Source organism: Colossoma macropomum, unplaced genomic scaffold (genome assembly GCF_904425465.1).
Source record: "Colossoma macropomum unplaced genomic scaffold, Colossoma_macropomum, whole genome shotgun sequence".
Classification (NCBI taxonomy): domain Eukaryota; kingdom Metazoa; phylum Chordata; class Actinopteri; order Characiformes; family Serrasalmidae; genus Colossoma; species Colossoma macropomum.
Genome location: NW_023494789.1, coordinates 31,072,462 through 31,096,381, shown reverse-complemented (window position 1 = coordinate 31,096,381; position 23,920 = coordinate 31,072,462). Strand labels below are relative to the sequence as shown.

Genomic DNA, 23,920 nt, shown 5'->3' with positions numbered 1-23,920 from the left:
TTATACCAGCATGAGCTTATGAGGATGCATGATATGTAATGCCATGACATGGCATTTACTGCTGTGATGTATCCTACTCATTTTTTTGTATCCAGAAAAAAGTGACAAAACATACAAGAGAAAAATACAAATTTCACGACGAAAAAACTGTCCACAAAATGGTCAAAACACCATACTGTAAGTACACTGCTATATGTTGCAACTGCAATGTTCCTTTCAATTTACTGATCCATTTCTTTTACTTTGACCCATTCAGTTATGGAAAACTGTCCACCTGCTCAAAGTTGCTATCAGGGCAGCTGCTGAAGTCTACAAGCAACGAAGGCAGAGATTGCTCTCTGATACAATGTCACTGGAGTCACTGAACAAATGAGTAATGTCAGTCTTCTCTTTCTCTCCAGCAGAAATGCTGAAAAAGCAGAGAAACCCATCCAGAGAGAGAGAGAGAGAGAGAGAGAGAGAGAGAGAGAGAGAGAGAGAGAGAGAGAGAGAGAGAGAGAGAGAGAGAGAGAGAGGGAGAGGGAGAGAGAGAGAGCACTTATGCTGTTCTTTATTCCTTCTTTACTAAGGAGGAAATTTTACAGTGCCAGTGTGTGATTAAGCAGATAGATTTTTACAGACATCACAAAGCAGCTTTACAGAAAATTCAGGTCCAAGCCCCACCGAGCGACACCTGCAAGTACAAACTCCCTTTGAGCATAAGGAAAAATTCTGAGAGGAACCAAGACTCAAAAGGGGAACCCATCCTCCTCTGGTCGACACCAGATAGCAAAACAATAACACGACAAGGGCTGAACAGAGGATAAGATTTTTCAATCAATATACAATACTGAATATAGAGAAAAAGAAAAAAAAACATCTTGTCATTGGACAGAAGTATTTAGATGGAGGGATGGAGGAATGGAGGGATGGAAGCAGTAAGAGTGAAGAAACAGCAAAGGGATTTTCAGCTGCAGTGCTGAACTGCATTCTGGCTTGTAGTTCAGAGATGCCACAAAGGTTGAAGTGATTTAAACAGGGACGACTGCAGTGGTGAAAGCCTCCACTTCATCATCAAATATTTCTATCATTGCCATCATTATTCTAAATATCTTCTTCATCGTTGTCCTCGTCATCATTATCCCAAGGCAAACTACCTCCATTTCTTCAGCAACAGGTCATGTGAAGCATCACTTTCGTTCTTCACAGAACTCTGGCTGAGAATTAAAAACACTTAGACAGCAAGCAAAATGCTGTGTTGCCATGGTGAAGGACCCAGTGGGTGAGCTCCATTCAAAAAGAAAAGAGCAGAATGGAGGGGAGGGAGAGCGATTCTACTCACAGTGTACAGCTCGTTCGTCACTTTCACCAACTCTTCATGCATCTGAATACCAATTTCTTTACTCTGGAAAAAAAGAAAGCAAACGTCAACAATGGTTACAAATATTATTCTGAGCAAACATGAACATAAAATATGAATAAAGAGTTTAACTACCCCACAGACTGAGGTTACAAATCAGTAATGTTCAAATGCACATCACAAAATGGTAATTAGGAAAAGAAAGAAAGAAAGAAAGTCTAATTTAAGAAGGAAGAAAGGAAGAAAGAAAGGAAGGATGGACAACAGACAGACAGAAAGAAAGAAAGAAAGACGGAACAAAGGAACCTAGACAGACAAAAAGAAAGAAAGGAAGAAAGAAAAAGTCTAGTTTAGGAAGGAAGGAGGAAAGTAAGGACAGACAACAGACAGACAGAAAGACAAAACAAAAGAATATAGACAGACAGAAAGAAAGAAAGAAAGAAAGAAAGAAAGAAAGAAAGAAAGTCAAGGAAGGAAGGACGGACAACAGACAGACAGAAATATGGAACAAAAGAATATAAACAGACAAAAAGAAAGAAAGAAAGAAAGAAAGAAAGTCTAGTTACGAAGGAAGGAAGGATGGAAGGAAGGAAGGAAGGAAGGACGGACAATAGACAGAAAGAAAGACAAAACAAAAGAAAATAGACAAAAAGAAAAAGAAAAAAGAAAGAAAGAAAGAAAGAAAGAAAGAAAGTCTAGTTTAGGAAGGATGGAAGGAAGGACGGACAACAGACAGACAGAAATATGTAACAAAAGAATATAAACAGAGAAAAAGAAAAAAAGAAAAAGAAAGAAAGAAAGAAAGAAAAAGAAAGACAGACAGACAGACAGACAGGTTTTATAGAGTGTGTGATGAGGGTGATCAGCTGTAGTGAGGGCCGTGTCATTTACAGTGAGTGTAGTTTTGCTCTCAGCGTGTTCTAAAGACTCTCGGCATGTCTGTGGTTTGTAGTTAGATGTTTTGTGCAGGGCTTCATTTTCCTGTGATTATCGCAGGTCTATGTTTAGCAGCAGTGCAAATGTCAGTCTTTTCATTACGCTTCACCAAGTCTCGCTCACATTCCATGACAACAACCAAACCAGCTTGTGAGGGGTTTAAAAACTGAAGGAAGCGATTAAAATAAATTATCCAATATTTGACCCTTCTCTCTTTCATCATGGTGGTCTTTCATGTCCAATTCTGCTTCTTGGGCTGGACTCTCAAGAGTGACCACAAAGTGAGGACAGAGTAAAGTACTGTTGATCTGAGTCTTTAGTTTAGCCTAAATTTAGCTGACTGTACAGAAGAAAGAAGAACATGTTGTGCCAAGATGTCAGAAAGAGACACATGGACCCTCATCTTTCAGATAACTGTACAGTAACACTCTGATTAAGCAAAGGCAAAACACGACACATACAAATCAAATCAAATCAAATCAAATTTATTTGTATAGCGCTTTACAACACCAGAGCCCAGCAATGTGTTAGTTTTTTCAGGACAAGTGAAAGAAAAAAATCTGAATTTTTTTTTGCATACATATTTAGAGTTTAATTTACATATTGATTTACATACGTATTGTTTACGTATTGGATACTATTACTATTATTATTGTATTTTCATTAGAGGTTGCAAAGCACATTTACAGCCATCATATAAATATTTTCACCCCAAAATAAATGCATTTCTCAACATAAAAGTAACTATCTAGCAGTGACAAATGATGTAGATGCTACTGTACATTTCTGCATTGTACAATGAACACAATGCTAAAAAATAACATTGAACAAGGAATGGTAATCTTGACGTTTGTCCTCTGCTTTTAGTTTGGTGAGCAATTTCATACGCTACCTTCACTGTGAGGGTTTTGTTAATGTGCCTGTGTGTACACTGGTGTACAGTTTCTTGGTATGAAGAGGAATGATTTATGTCTGCTTCCCCAGTGCCCCTTCATACTGATAAATCACAAAGTGCTGTAATACCCAACAATCAATACAGCCTGCATCAGTGCAGCTTGTGCACACGACTACATCTGGGGACTGAGAGTCTCTCTTTCTCTCTCTCACACACATCCATTTACAAACCCTGCCCTCCACATTAAGGGAAACAAGAGCCTAAATAAATCTCATTTGTGCAGGGTGTGTGTTTTGGACAACACCTGAGACCCTGATACATACATCTCATCCCATCGGCTTGCTTCTGTTTCACATGGAGACATTACACAAGTGGTTCTTTAAAGGAGCTTTCTGCCCTTTTGTGTTTCCTCAGTTGGATCTGAGTTGAGTGGGACGGTACTGGAAGATGCTGATGACTGTGAAGTGACCAGTCGAACTAATCAGAATTAGGGCAGCTGTTTTTTGTCAGTAGCTCCTTTCCTCAGCCACACCCCACACAAACTAAGTGGCGCAACCGTCTAAGCGTGGGTTCAATCATCAGGAGATCGCGAGGCCGGGAGTCCGAAAGAGCACAATTGGCCTCGCTCTCTCTGAGTGGGTAGGATGGCCCCCTGTTATCCTCCCATCACTCAATGCAATAACAGAACTGGCGCTTTCCTCTGTGCATGTTCGGCTGTCCAATGATATTGCGCTAGTGGCTGGCTTCACAGGGCTCAGAGGAAGCCTGTGCTAGCCTTTACCCTCCTAGCACTGGTAGTATCGTGTGATTGGGGGAGTCCTAATGACTAAATTGAGGGCAAAAAAAATGGGGAAAAAAAACACACAAATTGTGAAAAGCACAGTGTTAATAAAAAAGAAAAAAATAACTCTGCCAGAAAATAAAAGCACAAAAAACAGCCTGTTGCAATGGCTTTGCTTATGTTGCCACGGCTACATTTTTTTTCTAGTTCTATTTGACATATTTGAAATATTAATCATGATTTATTTTCCAAATCCAGCTTTTATCAATGATCAAGTCACAAATATTTAGGATCATTTTAGTATTTGTAGTATTTTGCCAGCCCCTTTAACACTGCAGACAACTCATTCTTTTTCTCAATATTGCAACTGCAGGCTTTTTCTTTAACTCCTCCTTTTTATATAGCTTTACCCAGTTGTGTTTTTATTGTTTTCCATCACTGACACTATTTACATCTAAGAATACTCAAATAGAATAGCAGTTTGAAGACAGTTAATTGTTCTGTCAAACATATGTGCCCGTCTCCGAAGCAAATGCTTTTTAATATGAGATCCAAATGTGTTTTAATTTGGTATTCTGTGTGTAGCTGACATTTAGATGCACCAATGCAAGCGCCGACTTCAATCACAGGACACGCAGACAGTCACAGTGCTCAGTAGATAACTCTGATGCAACATAGTGAAAGAGCAAATGCAACTGACACAGTGCAGTCACTCTCTGTCAGAACCACTGCTGTTCCCAGTGCTGTCACGCTTCATTCTTCTCTTTACTGCCTTCCCTTTAATCATTCTTCTACCATCCGAAGCAGCAGCACCAGTGACTAGCTAATATCTCTGCAAGCATAATTGGGACATCGATGCACTGACTGTTTTCAGCACAAACAAACAGCGTTCTGCGTTTGCTAAATGTTTCAGTCAAGTTTATAAAGAGGTTAAAGAAAAAACTACATGCGGGACCAAAGTGCTGCTCATTATCATAAGAGATGAGCTGTCAAACTTGTGATGCTTTACATGGAGCAAATCCACAGAGATTGGTGTTCAGCCTCAGGCTGGCAGGGTCTCCAGCCGAGAAACTAGTTTAAGTTCTCAGTATGTGGCAGTTTTTGCACCTTAAAATTCAGGTTCAAAAATCTTCCCTCTAACTGTCAACGTACAAAACGTAAACAACAAACACTACAAAAGCAAACAGAGCCAGTAAGTCATCACTCTTTTCTTATGCTTCTTTACAAAGCAATTTTACCACCCACACCCAAATGAGAGACAATTACTATGCAATTTACTAAGTGGCTAGACGTGTAAACCTGAAGGATAAATCTTAAGGATGGATTCTTGCAGTAAGCACAAGTTATCCAACGTAAGCACCAATATCATTCATTCTTTTACATGTGGGCAATATGGCAAACATATAATACCATAATACTAATCAGAATATTAAGCTTTTTCTGAGGTTTGTAAACAAGGAGGAACAGAGAAAATGCACCAACAATACAGCAGTGTCACATTTAAAAAGGGCTATGAAAAAGGACAATTTCTTTTACTTTAAGAATTCAATTTGTTTATTTACTACTAAGATTACTATTACTTTTTTAGCATTTGATATGTTTTTACTATTTAACATCTCAATCCCTGATTTCTGTATTGGCTCAGCTACATCGTAAATGTGGGTCTCCCTCAGTGTACTCCGAGCTTAAATAAAGGTCGACTGATTGACTTATTTAAAATTTATTTTTTGACATTTGATGGAGACGCAAGATGAAAATCAACAGTTGTTTGCTATAAACATGTTCAGAAATAGGCCATTTATTGCTTACATATTTATGATATAAATGAGCCACGTTAAGTGCACTCACACTGTATTAGAATGCTGTTACACCTGTACCACAATGTCACAGCATAATTATGTATGACTCATTGTTCCAAATAGTCAGTTGCCTCTTGCTTTTGATTTTGCACTTTATTTGATTCATGTTATTTAAACAGGCAACTGACTTTTTTTTTGGATTTGGCCTAAAAAAGAGCAAACAAGGTTTTTTATATTGCAGCTTTGACTAAAAGAAAATACGGATTTCTTGGATTTCTCGGCTGTAAAGAAATTAGAACAGGCTGTAAAAGAATATGATCTGTTGCATATTCTAACTTTTGGTAAAAATAACTGAATAAGATGGTATAATAATAAGCTGACATCCAATCAGCTACTTGTTGCTATGCAGTTTATGCAGTGGCTATGTTTACTATATCCTAGTTGATGTTTCTCAATAACTGGTTTAAATTAGTGTTTCCCAAACTGAGGTGTACACATACTGATGTTGGGTGGTATGTCAAAAAACTGACGATAATCTTCATTTAATTTCATTCCATTAGCCAGCCATGCAGTTACCTCCAATGATAAAGACAACACAAACAACTCTACCACTCCTGCACAACACTCAGTTTCTGAGCAAAAGAGCCTCAATGAAAAAGCTACGAAAGATTTCTGAATACTTCGTTTACTCAGAAGCCAATGCCAGATTTCTGGGCAGTGTTACTTTTACATACTTTTACATATGGCATTTATGCATGAGTGATGAGTGAGCGCGATATTTAACATCCAGTACATGGCAGACTCATGCTACATTTAACATTTAGGTAGTTTGCTCTTTATTGGTTTTTATTTGTATAAAGTACTGTGTTAAAGAATAAGGCTCTGTACTCTTCTGGCTTCTTCTGTGTGTTGGGAAGAAACTAATACTTAATGCGAAGGCATGTATGATCCTTGTAAGTTGTGCTTATGTGTTTGTAGCACTGCTAAATGCCCTGCAGATGATGGTGATATGCTGATGTGAACAGTGGAACACGCTAGTGAACATTTATCTGCTGTTCATTTTACAGCCACAAGCTCTCATACTGACCACTACTTGTCCTGCCTTTGTGAATACAAATAAAAAATGTTAATTCTCCCTCATCCCGGCACTCTTACCAGCTCTCCAGACTGAACCACACCTAACATCCGGGCCTTAAACCTAAACGCCACTGTCATTATTTCTTTATTCAGTATTATTCAGTACATTTGGTGATTTGTCTTGCATCATAGACATGTTTTATAAATTAAAGGAGATTAATTATAATGGCAACGTATGTGTGTGTATGTGTAAGGAGCGAGAGGGGCTACACAGCAGGAGGTTTAATGTCATAGGACTGTAAAAGGTTTGGGAACCACTGATCTAGATCTTTATGATGCATATACCCATGATATACTCAGAAAAGTATATTGTGACATAAATGATAGCGATGGCATATCGTCATATTGCCCAGCTCAACATTCATTCATGTTTTTTAGCAGCATGGTAATCTAGCAAACTTTCTAAGGTCACTCAAGGCACTTCTAAATACAAGCAACCACGATTTCTCCAGGGCATTTTAGTTGTGTGTCACTGGCTCATTTACTTTCCCCACTCTTGTATGAATGAAGACTGAGAGGGCAAGGCTTCACTCAGAGGAAGAACAGCCAGGTGTAAACACGCTAGCGGTGTTTAGGTTAGACCTCAAGAATCTGAACTATGCACTGACAGCATTCCAACACATATTGAGCCCCCCGGCTGGAGTATGCTATACTGAATACTGCCTTGTGGCAACACCCCTTATTAAATGCAGATGATTATGCAGCGGTACGCCAATGTATTGTGTTAACACATGCCTGTTAATGTAAATTTGTACCAGCCAGCAATTCCTAATGCTAGCTGTCAGCAGTTGAATTAATACTTCACATTCCAGGACCACAGTCAGAAAGGCTGAAGTGCACAGGTACTACAGCTTACTAGAATCATTTCAGCTGGTAGATTTAACTCATTTTCCAGCTTCTGTCACATGCAGACACAGTATTCGGTAATTTGGTATACTGTAATATCAAACCATCACTGCAATTTAGCCAAAACAGTTTCACATGAGACATGCAGAGCAGCTCTACTAGCTGTCATGCTCTGACCATGTGATGTAGTCCCTTCTTTTAGTGCAACCTATAAACAATCACAAAAGCCCTCAGCACGACAGAAGGAGGAGCAGACAGGTAACTTTTATCCATCAGAAAGGAGAAATCTCATATCCCACTCAGCTTGGAGAGGGGAGGAATTCTCAGTCTCACTAATACACTTTGCAGTCATAAACTCATGTGTATAAAGTAAAGGGCTTGATAGTTTATCAAACAAAGTTATATAATAACTGGTGCTGCATGTTTATGACGATTAAAAGATACAGTGCAGTATGTGCCATATATATGTTGGTAAAGTACATGGACTAATAGCTTGTTCCATGCTGTATTTTATGCTGGAGCAGCTTTACAGCTCTTGGTAAACGTCTCTGTACTCTATGGCACTGGATTTTCAGCCCCAGTCCTGACTGCTAATAGTCATGTATGATAATGATTCCCAGTGAGCATCATTATGTAGACAGTTCTTTTTTTATTTTTGATGATTCCTTTGTTGTAAATATTGCCCACATATACTCCTATTTAAAAATGACATTTTATGTAACACTAAAAATGCAAAAATGGTATAAAATAGTAAACTGCAATAAAAGGTCAGGTAACTATTGTGATAATTTATTTCAATATGGCCATCATGCCTAGCCACTTCCTCATTTTTGCTATGTACCCTAGTTAGTCATCATGAGAAACATCATGACATGTCAGGACAATAACCAGTAATGGTTACACTGCTATATTACTTGATATAACTTGTCATGACAACGCATGACAGCATATGACATGTTTTTGGCATGGTTATGTCAAAGTTTTGTAGCAGGTTTCAAGTGTTACCGAGTTTTGGGCACTGAGTTTTATCATCCTGTGCAGTACTGTGTCTGTTTAAGAGATCCCATCTGCACTGCTTATTTGCTTTAACCAATGGTAATCTCATAAACTCATTTCATTACTCCTGTTACTATTGTCTCCGCGAAAACAATCAATGTGTCTATGTATGTCTGAGTTTCTGTGAAAGTGAAAAAGAAAAAGAGACAGAAAAAGGTACAGACCTTTTTGAAAAGCCTGATGACATCCTCGCTGATCTGAGCCAGGCGGACGATGACATTGTTGATGTAAATGTCGTTGAGCGTGGCGTGATCTCTGCTCTCTCTGCGAGTCTGATTCAAAACCAGGTACCAGCAGTTTACTGAGGAGAGTAGGTGCTGATCTTTCCTAAAGGACAGAAAAGGGGCATAAGAGAGAGATTTTAACATTTCAGTGGTCAGTGCAGATTAGAACTGAAATATATTTAGATTTCAAATATGCATTTTAAATATACATTGTAAATAAACAAAAAAATACTGATTTAAAAAAATGTCCTTTAAAATTCCTGGACTTTTAATAAATACAGAAACGCAGAAAGACATAATTAATTCGATTCCACACTGTTCACAGTTCTACATATAGCGCACCTTGACAGACTTTCACTTAGAGCTCTGACATGCAGGGTTACAAAATAACATCCAGAAATAAAATCAATGCGGTTACACTCTTTGAAAGCTGGTGGCATTTTCTCATTCTTAGAACCTAACTAATCCCAAATTCACTCAGTGATGTTGAGGCCTGAACTCTGTCCAGTTTCTGTGTTTTAGTGCATATTTTCTATTTCTTTTTCTTAGCAGCAGCTTCTTGACAGCTGCACATCCTTTTCAGACTCATAGTGTTGAGTTGTCTTCTCACAGTGGAAGGATGGACAAAAAAACACCTGTGGATTTTTTCAGATCTAAAGCCAAAGTGGAGCTTGATTTTCTTCTCTTGCTCAAAGATGAAAGCTTTCAGTACTGTTTATCTGATAGTGTCAGTTTTGGTGGTCTACAGGGTCTACCAGAGTCCCAGTTTCTCCATATATCTTAATAAGTTTTGAATTCTAGTTTTAGAAACTTCTGTTTTTTTGCTTATTTTCTTTTGGCATTTCTATTCCTTATGCAAGTGGATTATCTAATATCTAATCTCCTTAGAAAATATCTCCTCCAGCCATTTTAGATGCATATGAGAAAGAGACAGCTAAGTTGTGTTTGGATAGTTCATTATGTAAATGTTAGAGTCACCAACATTCATAATGTCAGTGACACCTCTGGGAACAGCTCTGTTGCGTTTTAAGATTGGAAGGTTAAGCGTTCAAGTGGCAGTAAGATGCCCAAAATAGCAGATAAATTAAACAACTGATTATCATTCTTAGCGTTGGGGACTTTTTTTCTGACAGTGAAAAGTGAAATACTGAGCGGTTGTTTTGCCTGGAAATTCAGTAAACGAAAGGGTGGTAGCTCAGGAATCTACATGAGTCTACATAACTAGAGTTGTCTGAGAACAGAGTCAATGTCATTTCAAATGTGTTCAATAGAGCTTCTGGTGGCCCCCATTGTTCCTAATATCAGAGACACTGAGGGCCTAAGGGATATTTCTCTCTGTCCCTTGTTCGTCAACACACCATTCGAATGCCCCTCTTCCCCTGAACACATGCTTTTACGCACAAACATGCAGTCTGACAGCACATCGATCACTTAATTCCTTCACGCTGCTAATCATAATGACCCTGAGAGAGAAAGCGTCCTAGCTTGAGCCTAATCAGCTTTCAGGGCCGTAAGCCTGCGCTAACCACCAACCCCGACTTGGCCCCTGCCTCAATCCTATCTCCTTCCCCAATCAATCAACAAGCTCGAGGATGAAGAAAGAAAAGAATGGATGAGAGGAGAATCTCAAGAAGCGCAGAGATAGCAGGATGAGGTTTCAGATAAGGGATGGGAAGGCAATTACTTTGGGGAGTTTGAGGACATGAGAGAGAACATCAAAGCACAGGCCCTTCGGAGAGTTAGCGTAATGCTAATCACCGCTAATGAAGTGCGTATCTCTCTCCTGCAGTGTGAAGCTAGCATTATTAGCCTGCTAATCCGCCCCCACCACCAGAGATGAACAGCAAACAAAGTAGCGTATGCTAACCGCCCTGTTATTAATCTCTTAGTCTCTTTATCATGCTGGCAAAACCACTAATCTGGTCCTCCACATTAATGTTTGGTGGGCTATATTTACAACATGCTGCAAGAATTACAATTTGCTAAATGAGAATTTAATAGACACAGGGTGTGTCGAAACTCCACCTATCTAATGCTTTTTAATCCAGCAAGTAATCACATTAGTTTTCATGGCTTATACGCAATGTACCTAAGTAACTATATTAAACACATTATGCTAAATGTATTCTGTTACCACCCAACCCTGCAAGCCAAGTCTGGTAGAGCCCAATCCTGTACATCATAGTACAGACAAGTAGAGGAGAAAGTTTTCTCTTCATCTGCAAGGATCAAGACGTGACACAATCTAGCAAAACAGGAAGTGGACATACATAAATACACACAAACATAAAGGCCATAAGTAAATGAGACCAACACTGTTGAGCTAGTCTTGTGTGGCCAGACGTGATCTCGTAACCAGAACACACATCTGGGGACAACTTGCTTAACCAAAGTCCTCACAGAAAAGTCTGTAGGATCATGACGCGACACAGTCTAGCAAAAAGGAAGTGGACATACATAAATACACACAAACATAAAGGCCATAAGTAAATGAGACCAACATGGTTGAGCTAGTCTCGTGCAGCCAGATGGGATCTCGTAACCAGAACACACATCTGGGGACAACTTGCTTAACCAAAGTCTTTACAGAAGAGTCTGTCCACTCATAGGCTATCTTGGCAACAGCCTCAGGCAGTTATTTCTAGTCATATATGACAAGACTCCTATTTCTTTAAATGGGGAGAGACCTATAAACCCCAAAGTGAAAGTAGCATTAATGCTTCATATTTGAAATCACTGGTACAATCTGACAAAAATAAAGTATAAATAGTTTGTACCGTGTGGCTCAAGTAACACACAAAAACGTGTTTTTCCAGCTAGCTCTGGATGCACATGCACATATCTTAACCAGTAAGCCAACTGGCTCGTTTTGCTGAAGGAAGAAACCTTCCCAATACACAGATGCCATGTTGAGCGTTACAAGCGTTCCCATTCATTTTCCAACCAATGAAATGTGTCCTCCTTTATAATATCTCTGGCTAAATTTCTGTGGCAAACTCATCACTAACAAGGGTGAGCCCTCTCTAAAACCTTCCTACAGTTTATAAAATACCGTCGATAATAGAAGCAAAACAAGCTAGTTATTGAAACGCTGACGTTAGCTAACGGAACTTTGAAGAGATAATGTTCATTTTTACTGCATGTAATGTTTTCTCTGCACATGCGACTCCTGCCTACAGGCTTAACTGGGGTTTTTGGGGGGCTTTTCAACCTCGTTAACTGATATTACATCCATGGGCTTGTTGTCTGTCAGAGACCCACTTTCACCAGGTGTTGGATTGGTTTAGAGATTTTACACTGTTTGTTTCTAGTCTAATAAGTTCCCACCCATAATTTTTCATGCTTTTCCACAGATAGCTACTTTTAAATGAAGCACTTCACTTAAGGAAAGCATCTAAATTACTAAAAACACTCACAGGGAGAAACATACAGCTAATAACAACACATCACACAGTGTGAGTGTGGGCTATTACAGGTTAGATTTGTAGCAGAATTTGATCAGATTCTTTTTTTTTCCATTGTCTGTTGACATTGGCCTAATACAGATATCAGATCAGTGTCATTATACCGTGTGGATGTTCTTTAACCTTTAAAAATGTTCTTTACATCTCATTTGCAAAATGATTCTTTAGAGAACCACCCACTGAAAGGTTCTTTAGGGAACCAAATTCACCACTTTGTTTCAGAAACAGGACAAGATTTCTTCAGCTCATCGCTGTCTCCACTTTGCAGTTCAGGGGGCTCTGATTTGGAACTGGGTCATTCTCAGTGAGCCCCAGGCTGATTCTTCTTAACATTGTCAATGGAAAATGTCTATCTCTATCCAGAACTCTTGGAGTGACCTTATTCTCTTCCTTGTTCTGCCTTTTACATTTATTTATTTATTTTTTCCACATTTTGAGAATGTTCCAGAAATATCACTCCAATGGAGTAATAAAAAAGCAGGGCATGTATATCAAATGACTAGTGAATGAATAATTACTGCTCCTTTCATAAAGTGAGATTCAATTATGTAATCCAGAATCCATCCCTATACAATTAAATTGCCTGTTTTTATCTCAGCTAATGCTACTAGCCTAGACTGTTACCATATTTTACCTTAAAATTTGAGCTAGAAAACCGAGAGTTTGTGACGAATCAGTTAACTGATACCAAAAGTAATAAATTCACTAATTGAAATATTTCTTCTATTAAATCTATACCTATATCTGTAAGCATAAAATGAGGTTGATATTCTTATTTATCAGAGCTGCTTTGTGCAACGCTTCCTATTAGCTATGGCTGCAATTTGTACTATATGTTGCATTTGGTATAGCTCTTCTCCTCTGGAGAGCAAGCAAGTTTGAAATATGGTAAGTAGAATGGAGAACACAGTCTTAGTTAGTTACAGTGAATGTTCACTTTCCCACACAGGTTTTAATATTACCCTTATATTATCTAAATACAAGATGAGCTTGGATTTCTGCATCAGAGCTGGGCAATATGACGCTATTTTATTGTTACTTTAATACATTTTGCTATTGTGACAATATGCTTTCCTGAGCATATTGTGGATATTATCAGTACTTAAAGAACACTGACCAACTGCACGGTTCATTACACAGAGAGCACAATTAGTGTTGTTTAACTGGACTCAGCACTGTGTGAACCAAATAATCAAACGTATTGTGTATCAAAGGTGATAATTTGATTTTTATGATATTTTTGCCATATCACCCATCCCTAATCTATAAGCTCAGATTGTACCTATTTCCTCCATCCCTCTCTGGTTTCACTCTCCTGTCTGTCTGTGTTTGTGTGCAGAAAACTACAAGAAAGTGTAAGGAATTTTGTAAAGGCAGGCATGCATTCCTTAAACATTACTATAATCACGTTAACAGGCTACGTGTGGGCCATAGTGAAGTTAAAGGGAAACAGACAGAGAGATATTACTTTCTCTGTTTTTTTTTGTTTTTTTTGTGCTGTAGCACCCACCCTCTTTCCTTCCCAAACGATCCAAAGGGTTCCATTTTTAAACATTTTTCTAAGTTGAACTAGGAGTGGAGTTATCTGAAACAAAGGGGTTGTCATCAGTCTAACTATGAGAGCATATAACAGAGCTATGAAGACAATTTTCATAGCAAAAATTCTTTATGGATTTTTTCACACCAGGTTTGTTTGCTTAAGTCTGAATCAGAGTTTGGATTTTTGTAACACTGTATCTTTTTCATTTTGTTTAGTTTTTTTCATGCTGCAATGGCTAAAGTGCACTAAATTACACATGTGAGCGCTTGTTTATTGGTCAACAAATCTTGCAGGGATACAAGTGCTGTGTTACTGTCACATTTGCCACCATTTGAGCCAATAAACTCCTACTTTGCATAGAAATAGAGAAGATTAACATCTCCGTGTATCCCAGTCAAAGCAATAATAACTAAGCTTACTTGATATCTGCTTCTGTATGACTGGTTTGTCAAATTGAAGGTAACCAGTCAGTCCACTGATGCAATACATTTTGCGATCCATGTACCAAAATAAAAGGCACTGCTGTGCTATTATTTTATTTCTCATCTGCCGTTACTAGAAGCAGCCTGTGCTGCAGAAACAACATGAGCATCTGTGAAGAGTCAGACATTAAAACAGGCAGATTATGTGGACAGTACAACGTTTCGTGCTGCGAGAAGAAGCGGAAAAACATGCTGCTTTAGTTGAACTCCCTCATCTGGTGCAGACCTTCACAAAAATGCACTCCCACCAGCAGTGAACTGAACAAGGTTTCATTTGGAAGTGAACCGAGACCCACACATTTTGCCAGATGGTTCATTTGTTTAGTGCACACTCAAGTATGGGTGGAGTGTTCACACCTGTCAAAACGGATTGGAATAAAGAAAAACTTTGATAGATTCACACCAAAAGAGGAAGGTGTGAAAGTGCCCTAGGCCTTGTTATATTGCTGGTGAATAATGTCTGTCAATCTTCAGTGAAAAAGACAAGGAAACATTCAAAATATGCTCTTTCGCTGCTTCATACACGTCAGAACACTATGGTTCTTATTCAACTTCTAAAGCGTAATCAAAGCTTCCCCCTCATCCCCATTTACACATACACAGTTCACTCAAGCGCATGGGGAAGTCCACTGTAGAGTGGACTGAGTTTCAGATCAGTCCACTCCACAGAAACGCTGACTGCACATATTTTTCTCATGTAATCCCATATAAAATATTTAACTGCCTGTGAAAAGCCCTTTTTCAGCTTATTAAAATACGGTCAGCTGTTTTGGTGAGACAGCAGCCTCGGGCTAGCTAAATGTTGCGCTTTGCTAGCTCTATAGTTTATGACAGCAGTGAGAGCCCTCTGCAACTTAGCGATAGCCTCATCTGTTTATGCACTAAAACTCTGACGCAGTTTTAGTCTCTGGAAGAACCTGCAGCAGAATTAAACTGAAACCTTGTAGGTCAGTTCAGTACAAACAAATTGACAGAGGATCAACACTGGTCCATGTGCATATCTCCCATTTTCTTCATCAGCAGTAACACACATGCTATCAGAAGTGTCATATGATGTTAAAGCCGCATCGGCTGGTTAGACTGCTGGACTGGACAGGTCGCAGCGTTCATGTCCCAGTTCCAAGTTCCCAAGAAAGATCTTACACTATACACTCATTTGACTAAAATCTATTCTTACAATAGACAAAGGACACTAATTATCCATTTTTAGCCATGCTTGTGTCCTGGTTTGGAAAGCAATTGAGGGCAGCAGGTTGACTATTAAACTGGTTAACAGGAGCTCTGAGGGAGCTGCCTATTTTAACGCCCCTGAAAAAGACTCAGTGAGGTACATTCTCACACAAAAGCATACACTCTAAACTAGAGCAGGGACAAAAGTATTGGTACTTTGGCGCCAAGTCCATATCAAAATTTAACAATACTGTTATATCTATAGTTGTGGTGGTACTGAGTTACTTTGGTACCACACTCCTGTCTAACTCACTGCAAGTAAAGAACTCCGTGTGCATGACAAAAAAACAAGATGGCAACCAGCACTACTGCTGCCACAGCACCACAACTGGAGGTACACTTCAAATTGTAAAGCAAAAAAACACTTTGCGGGTTTATACAGCTAACACAAATTAAAAATCTTGACTAACATATTCCGAGACCTCCTCCTGACTGCAATTGATCCAAACATCACACTATTGCATGTATCACCAGGCAGAAGCCCAATCGTTCAATTTCCACTCAGAAATTTGACAAGTTGGCTGGGGTTCAGTTTTGTTTTGCTCTTCAGTCGTTTGAAATGCCATCTAGCAGTGCTGGCTATAATGTGCATAGTAATATTGTTCACTGTCATTTTGCGTATATTCATGTGTACATTAAAATAAATGCATTCAGGCTGTTCTCATATCCATATACCCTACTGTATTGCAAACTATGTAAGATGTATTGCAGTGGCTCCTAAATCCGCTGCTCCTCCTATTTTAGATTTTGGCCCATTCTAAAACACCCACTTCGTCTCAAGAAGGGCTTTTCAATTAGCTGGTTAGCTGGTTAAGCAGTGAAAACACCAAAATACCCAGAACCAGGGCTGAAGATCACTAATGTATTATTGCTGTCCATGAGTTGCATGACCACTTCTCATATGGCAGCATATCCTCACACTGAGTCCCACCAGACCACAGTCAAATGACCACTCACTTTCTCCACTTCGCCGGACAGACCAGCAGCCAGTGGGATGAGTCACCAGCCCTTAAAAAGCCTGGATAATGACTGTGTGTGTGTTGTATGTGTGTGAATCGAGTGGGGTATCATTAGTGTGGAGTTGAGAGCAGGCAGATAGGCTCTGAAGCTCCTTAGGGAAATGCTGCACTGCTGAAACAAACAAAGCAAAATTCCAGCATCTGTCTGCCTCACACAGCCACACATAAAGCTTTTCTTACACCTATCACTCAGTGACAGTTTTACACCAGCACTGCTAACCTGACAGCCACAGTGGCTGTGAGCTAATATTTCTCCTCTGTAGTAATTTAATGATGTACTCTTTCTTTGATAACATGATTTCTCATCACTGTCGTGCTTTTTTGATATGTAAACATGATGTCTAAAACCACGTTGATTTTTATTTTGTTTGCGTTACAAACTACCATTCTGAACAAGAGAATCACCTTGTATTGTTGCTCTGATTAAACAAATCAATAATAAGCAGTTCCATAGCAATGTGAGTTCAGAAAGCTTGTTCAAAACCTATTACCATGCATCCAGCAATAAAAGCAGCAACATGCGTCTTTTATACAGTGATAGAAAATACAATAGCATTCAAAAAGCTCCAATTTCTACTACTAAAACAGCTCTGATGGTAGATTTGAATGAGTACTGCTACTGCAGTGCTAATTCACTTGAGAATAAGTATAAATAAGGTGTTTACTAAAAACTCTGAGCAATTACTTTGGGTCACTAAGTTGATATTTGTCTTATAGAAAGATGTTTTAGTGATCTAATATGAACTCATATTAGCTCAATCAGCTTGCTAACAGCCGCTCATAATAGAAACTATAAGCAACAGAAAGGGTGTAATACTGAGAAATTTACTCAATATAAGTGTGATTTAGTAATATTTAAAAAACGCCACTATATGGAAAATGCATTCAAGTATTGTAACAAGAGCAGATGTTACTTTTGTTACATTTTATATCTGGTTAAAAAGGTCTTCACCAAAGTGTCTTAATAAATAGCCGACGACACGTTAAGTAACATTAGATAATATTCGATGTGTGTTCATGTGAGAATTTTTATGCAAATGATTGTAAATATATACATGCGTATGTGTATGTCTGTCTTTGAGGGGATGCATGACTACAAGCACCTCTCAGACACCATTCAAAGGCACCAGCATCCAGACTTTTACTCAACCACAGAAGGCGTCAAACACAGTCATACAATCGCATATATCCGTTCGCTTCAGTAAGAGACTGTTGTTTTTTTTACCCTCAAAGCTCAATAGAGCTTCACCAAAAGGCTTTTCATCCAGTTGCCAGTGGCTTGCTCAAGCTTATCTCCTAAAAGAGAAGAAGCAAGAGAATCAAATGTGTATCAAAGTGAGATTGGGGGAAGGGGGCACAGGCCCAGCTTTACGCTTGAAATGCATTTCCAGCCTTTCAAGCAGAGTTCAATAAGCTCTAGCTGTGATTAGCACATCTTAAGACTGCTTTCCTTCTTCATGTATACACAAACACACACGCATACAGCTCGTCTAAAGCTATTTTTTCAAATCCATTTCAATAAATTAACATGTTTTCGTTGTTGGTTTTTAATAACATCACTTAACACAAGTTAAGTGCTTTATTTTTAGAAAAATATCTATGTAGATGTTTGATTAAAAATGATGAAACTATACGGTAATTAAAAAAACCTCCACAAGCAGCTATAAATTCTACACACAGAGGAAAGCCTACTTGAATGAAGAAAGTGTGCGAGCTATTATAGGGGAGTTTTTATGAACATATGTATGTTTTTTGTTTTTTGTTTGCTTTTTGTTGTTGTCAGTAGGCCCCAACCAAAGTACTGGTAATAACAATATTGGCTGACAGACGACCCACATTTTTATCAGTATCACAAAAATAGTACTGAAAACATTGTTTACTACCACCTTTTTTTGGTTGTGTCATCACCATAACTCAAGCTCTCCCAATAATAGGGCAAAACCATAGAGCAAGGGCGCCCATTTCTGGTTCTGAAGATCCACTACCCTGGAGAGTTCAGATCCAGCACATCTGGCTCTAATACTCAGAAGCTCCTGAAAGCCTCCATTACCTACATCAGATGGGTTAGATTTGGGTTGGAGCTAAACTCTGCAGAATTATAGCTCTCCATGATCAGGACTGGGCACCCCTGCCTTAGACAGTTGTGGCACTGGGGAACCCAACACATGGCACCACCTGTTTAACTATATGACAGCAACTGCTGAATCTCAATAGAGACTGCAATCATGGCTAATAACAAATCCATGTAAAATGTATCCAAACCAATCCTTTAATATCAGAAGAACACACTTTTCATAAAGAGAACTAATGAAAAATAAGAAAATTAAGAGGTTATTAAGAGAAAACAAAACAGCAAAGAATTACGGGCATCATCAACCCTCGTGGTACATTCTAAAAACAATGGTTCTTCAAGGGTGTAAAGAAAATGGTTTTGTGTAGAACCATTAACACTCAAAACACTCTGTATTCATAAATGGTTCTTTGCATTGGTCAAATGCTTCTTCTCTATGATGGAAAACTAGTTTTATCAACCCATTAAACCTGATTCTATATAGCACTAAAAGGACATGCACTACTGTGATGAGTCAAAGAACCCTTTTTCAGTATTACATACACCCTTATTAGCTAAGACTATATAATAATTAGGATATTTAAAGAGCTCATATTGTATATTTTCCCTTAATGTCCACTTACAACATTTTTGTATTTTTTCTGTACTTTTTATGTATTTTTATGTATTTTTATGTATTTACGTGACCACATTCCAACTTCTCTTAATCCCCTAGAATTACTGTGCCTTTAAGACTGACATATGTCAATGACTTCTGTCCCGATTGTCTGTCCTGTATTGTGCCTCATTCAAAAAAGCAGGAAAAACTGAAACATTCCTTATAACTATAGTGTAAATGGGTGGAGCTTAACTGCTGTAGGCTGAAAAGAAGAATAGAAGGATATATGTACATGAGTCAGTTGTCCTTACATCACAGAAACAGTGAATTCAAAACGGGCCGTTTTTGAAGCACATACATCGAATGCATGGACTGTACAGTGAACAGTACGCTTTGAAACAATGTTTATATGTTACTTCAAACTTCAAAAAAAAAGTGAGGGAAGTCAGTTTCTGTTCATTTAGAAGTGTGACAATCGTATCAGCCAGTAAAGCACTGTAAAGCACTAAAACTATTCAAGTTTTTAAATACAAGTTATATACGCACCAATATTTTCATGTACATTTTTGCCAATATGTGATGCCAATACATTAAAATTTATCAAATGTAGATATTGTGACTAGAATCACCTGCATTAGCATTACAGAGAAATATAACACTTATTTCTATAAGTATGCCAATGCAGCAAAATGAACAAAATACAGATATTTTAGCAGAGTAACCCTGCATCAATAAACATTCTGCTCTGCCAGAGTACAATAAATTCAACATCAAATATCTGTTTGTGTCCGATGCTGATATTTTCTTCTAAAGCAAATATCTGCCAATACTGATATAGTTCCGTTATCATTTAGCATTCTGATATTATTGGTTTAAAAACGTTAAGCCCTTAAAGGGCCCATATGATAGAAAATTGACTTTTCCTCACATTTGTGCAATAAAGGAGTCTGAAGGAACATGAAAATACTGAAAACTTCAAAATGTGATGTTAACTACCCAGTCCATACACTCCACACTCCATATAAACTACGTTGCAAAAACAGCTTGTTCTAACTAAATTCGTTGTTTCTGTGATGTCAGGAGAACAAACCCAGTTATACACACTATATAGCTAAAAGTATGTGGACACCTGACCATCATACATATGTGAGCATGTGAGAATTTTGCCCATTCAGTCAAAACAGCCTGGCTCACATTCAACATTCCAATTTTTCACAGAGGAGTTCAGTGGGGTTGAGGTCAGGGCTCTGTGCAGGTCACCAGAATTCCTCCACACCAAACTCATCAAACCACATCTCTACGGACCTCGCTTTGTGCGCAGATGCACAGTCATGCTGGAACAGGAAAAGGCTTTCACCAAACTGTTGCCACAAAGCCCATGATTGAAAGCATATAATTGATGTCTTTGTATGCTGTAGCACTAACATTACCCTTCACTGCGACTAAGAGGCCTAGCTCAAACCCTAAAAAACAGCCCCAGGCCATCATTCCTCCTCCACCAAAATTTGCTGTTGGCACTATGGCGACAGATACTACTATTATTGTTATCAGAATATGAAGTTTCCGCTCAGCGTTCCCGATAAACACTCTGTTAGAGCAGTGATGACAGAACAGATCAAATTACCTCATACGCGCAGCACCAGAGAGGATGATTACATTGCTAGTACAAACAGTGAGAAGCCTAATGAGTGCTTCTCTGTGCTGGGATTAAACCCTGCTCTCCCATGCGAGAGACGACTTTAACCATTAGGATAAACGGCCTATTAAAAAACACACATGTTCACAGCTCAAAACTACTCCATCCTGAATTAAAGCCTGTAAAAACACATTAGACATTAAGATTGTGTGTTTCACCTCCGAGTTCTTTTTGAATGAGACAGCCAATCATAACACTGCTCATACATATATCAGCCTTAAGGGCACAGTAACAAAAAAAGCCTGTTTAATTTTAGAGGATAAAGAGAGGCTGTAAAATTGTCATGTAAAAGAGAATTATGACCATTCTTAGTATATATAACCACACAAATGTTACAGGTGAACCTCAAGTGAAAAAATAAAACATAAGAAAAGTGTAGGATATAGGCAAAATCAGTATCAGCTGTGCCCTGCCACAAATATTTACAGTGATACTGTAAAGAGGATAGGAGAGGTTTTAATGACCGACAAGACACTGACAAGACCTGATGAACACACACAAACCCATGCTTTAATTTACACCACCTAGCGCTGTACATAGTTTACCACTCTCTCTCAGAGAGACAGCATTGCCCTGGCCAGTCTGAGTCACACACACACACCCCGCTGTCAGAGAGGAGATAGTTTGAATGATTCATCTTCTTACACTCACACACAGACACACACACACACTCTTCTGCCACATGCTCAGAGGGTCTGGCAGTATGTGAATGAAGGTTGGAGGTGGGAGGCAGGTGGGAGCTGAGCCGTGCTGCAGTGGTTTGGGTTCAGGCTAAGAATAGGCATTACAATTGGTTTTGCTATCAGAATAGCTGTATTGTTTTAAATAGCAAATATGCCATATGCAATAAGAGAAAATATTTTTCATTATTATGAGTAAACACAAAAACGTGGAAGGTTTAATTGCATTCAGCTAGCATAAAAGATGATCCATGTCACTTTATAAACACCAACACTGGTACAAATGTCATATTTTTGTTTTACAAATTTCCATATTTAGCACCGCTTTCACGTTGCTCAACATGAAACATGCTTCTGCCTGCGGTTCCACATCACACTTCTTTAAATATTACACACGTCACACGTATTTAAATATTACAAGGTAATAAACTATTCATTTCACTGTGTTATTTCAAATTACATGTGCCTTATTGGAACACCTTTTTAGGTAACAAATATTCAAATAGCCACACCCACTCTCATGGAGTCTGCACGCTGAGATGTGCTGCAGTGGATTCAGTTCAGACTGCGGGGTGGGAAATAAGCTACTGCCATGTCCAGCCCAGTGCTGCAGGCAGCTACACACCACTGAGCTAAATCCTCGTCTCTTCCACCAGCCACAACATGAACATGATGCTCCTAGGATTAGACAGTCTGAAGGAGTTTCTCAGACCTACTCCACTTAATCCTGCACTGAAAAACTCCATGCAGAATTTAAATGTTACTTTATTCTAGGTCATGAAGGTCACTAACACAGCCTGTTCTTTGTAACTGAACTTTATGAATGACCAACACACATCTAAAAAATCCAGTTCTAAACCTAAAACCTGTCAAATTTCTTGAGCTACACTCTGTAAAAAGTTTGTAGATATCCACTCATCCAACATTTCTTATAAAAATCAAGGGTATTAAAAGGAAGTTTGCTGCAGTAACAGTCTCTGCTCTTCTGGGAAGGCTTTACACTAAATGTTGGAACATTGCTATGAGGATTGGATTCAGCCACAAGAGCATTAGTGAGGTCAGCTACCGATGTCGGATGATTAGTTCTGGATCACAAACACCACACTAGCTCATCCCAAAGGTATTGGATGGAGCTCCATTACTCCAGAGAACACAGCTCCACAGCCCAATGCTGGAGGGCTTTATACCCATCTAGTCGCTTGGCATTACACATAGCGACCTTGGGCTCATTTTTTCCAGTGAGATTACACAAGCTGAGTGTGCACACCTGATTCAGTAAAAGCTGCAACTTAAATTAGATTGAATCTAGATACCTCTGGACGTACAGTATATCTACAGAATACCACAGTAACCTTCTTCCAGAAAACCTGCACTACTGAACCATTTGTAAACAGTGACTGTAACAGCATAAATGTTAATGTATACCTGCATTTCCTTCCACTGAAGATCGAATGAGCCCTATGCAATTAAAATGACAACAACAAATTAGTTGCTACTATTTAATCAATAAATGCTTAGTTTTTCTACATTTAGTTTAAGTAAATAACTATGCAAGGTGGAAAACACTCAGCTAGCTAGATAAGACTGTGTGAAGGCTCCATTGTTTCTGTTGCCTATAACGCAACTGCAAGTGCAATTCACGTGTTTTTCAAGTGATTGAAGTATTCAAAATGAGTTTATTAATCTTTGCTATTTTTCTATTAGACATTATTGCTAATTATTAAGTGACTGTGTCATTAAGTGACTGTGTCATTCTTTAATTTGCAGGATTTCTCTACATGCGTTGTTACTATCCTGCCCTCATTGGGCTGCTTACCCACCCACTCCCAAGCATTTAACCGAAATTTAGTTAACTTTAAGTGAAAATGAGTGATGCAACTAGGATATAGGGGTTACTCATTTAGCCTCACCTCAGTACTGGTTACTCATCACATTTTGTAAAATATTTGCTAAAACTGCATGACATAATAAGGAAGCCTTCCAGACAGAAAAATGTAAGGTAGCATTATGAACAAAAAAATGTTTGGCTGGATGACATGCTAACCAACTTAGCATTAGCGCAAACATGTACCATTTAGCACTGAATTTACCTCATAATGTGATCAATCTACACATATGGATTCCTCT

General features: G+C 38.6%; 1 protein-coding gene across 3 annotated transcripts in view; it reads right to left on the bottom strand.

The window, feature by feature from the left end:
* Positions 1 to 23,920, bottom strand: part of srgap3 (SLIT-ROBO Rho GTPase activating protein 3) — a 130,384-nt gene that overhangs the window by 59,128 nt on the left and 47,336 nt on the right. For all 3 annotated transcript variants that reach the window (XM_036570963.1, XM_036570964.1, XM_036570965.1), the window contains exons 3-4: positions 8,954 to 9,116; positions 1,322 to 1,384 (exon numbers count right to left, since the gene is read on the bottom strand). In XM_036570963.1, the coding sequence (XP_036426856.1) occupies positions 1,322 to 1,384; positions 8,954 to 9,116 (226 nt within the window). The remainder of the gene's footprint in view (positions 1 to 1,321; positions 1,385 to 8,953; positions 9,117 to 23,920) is intronic.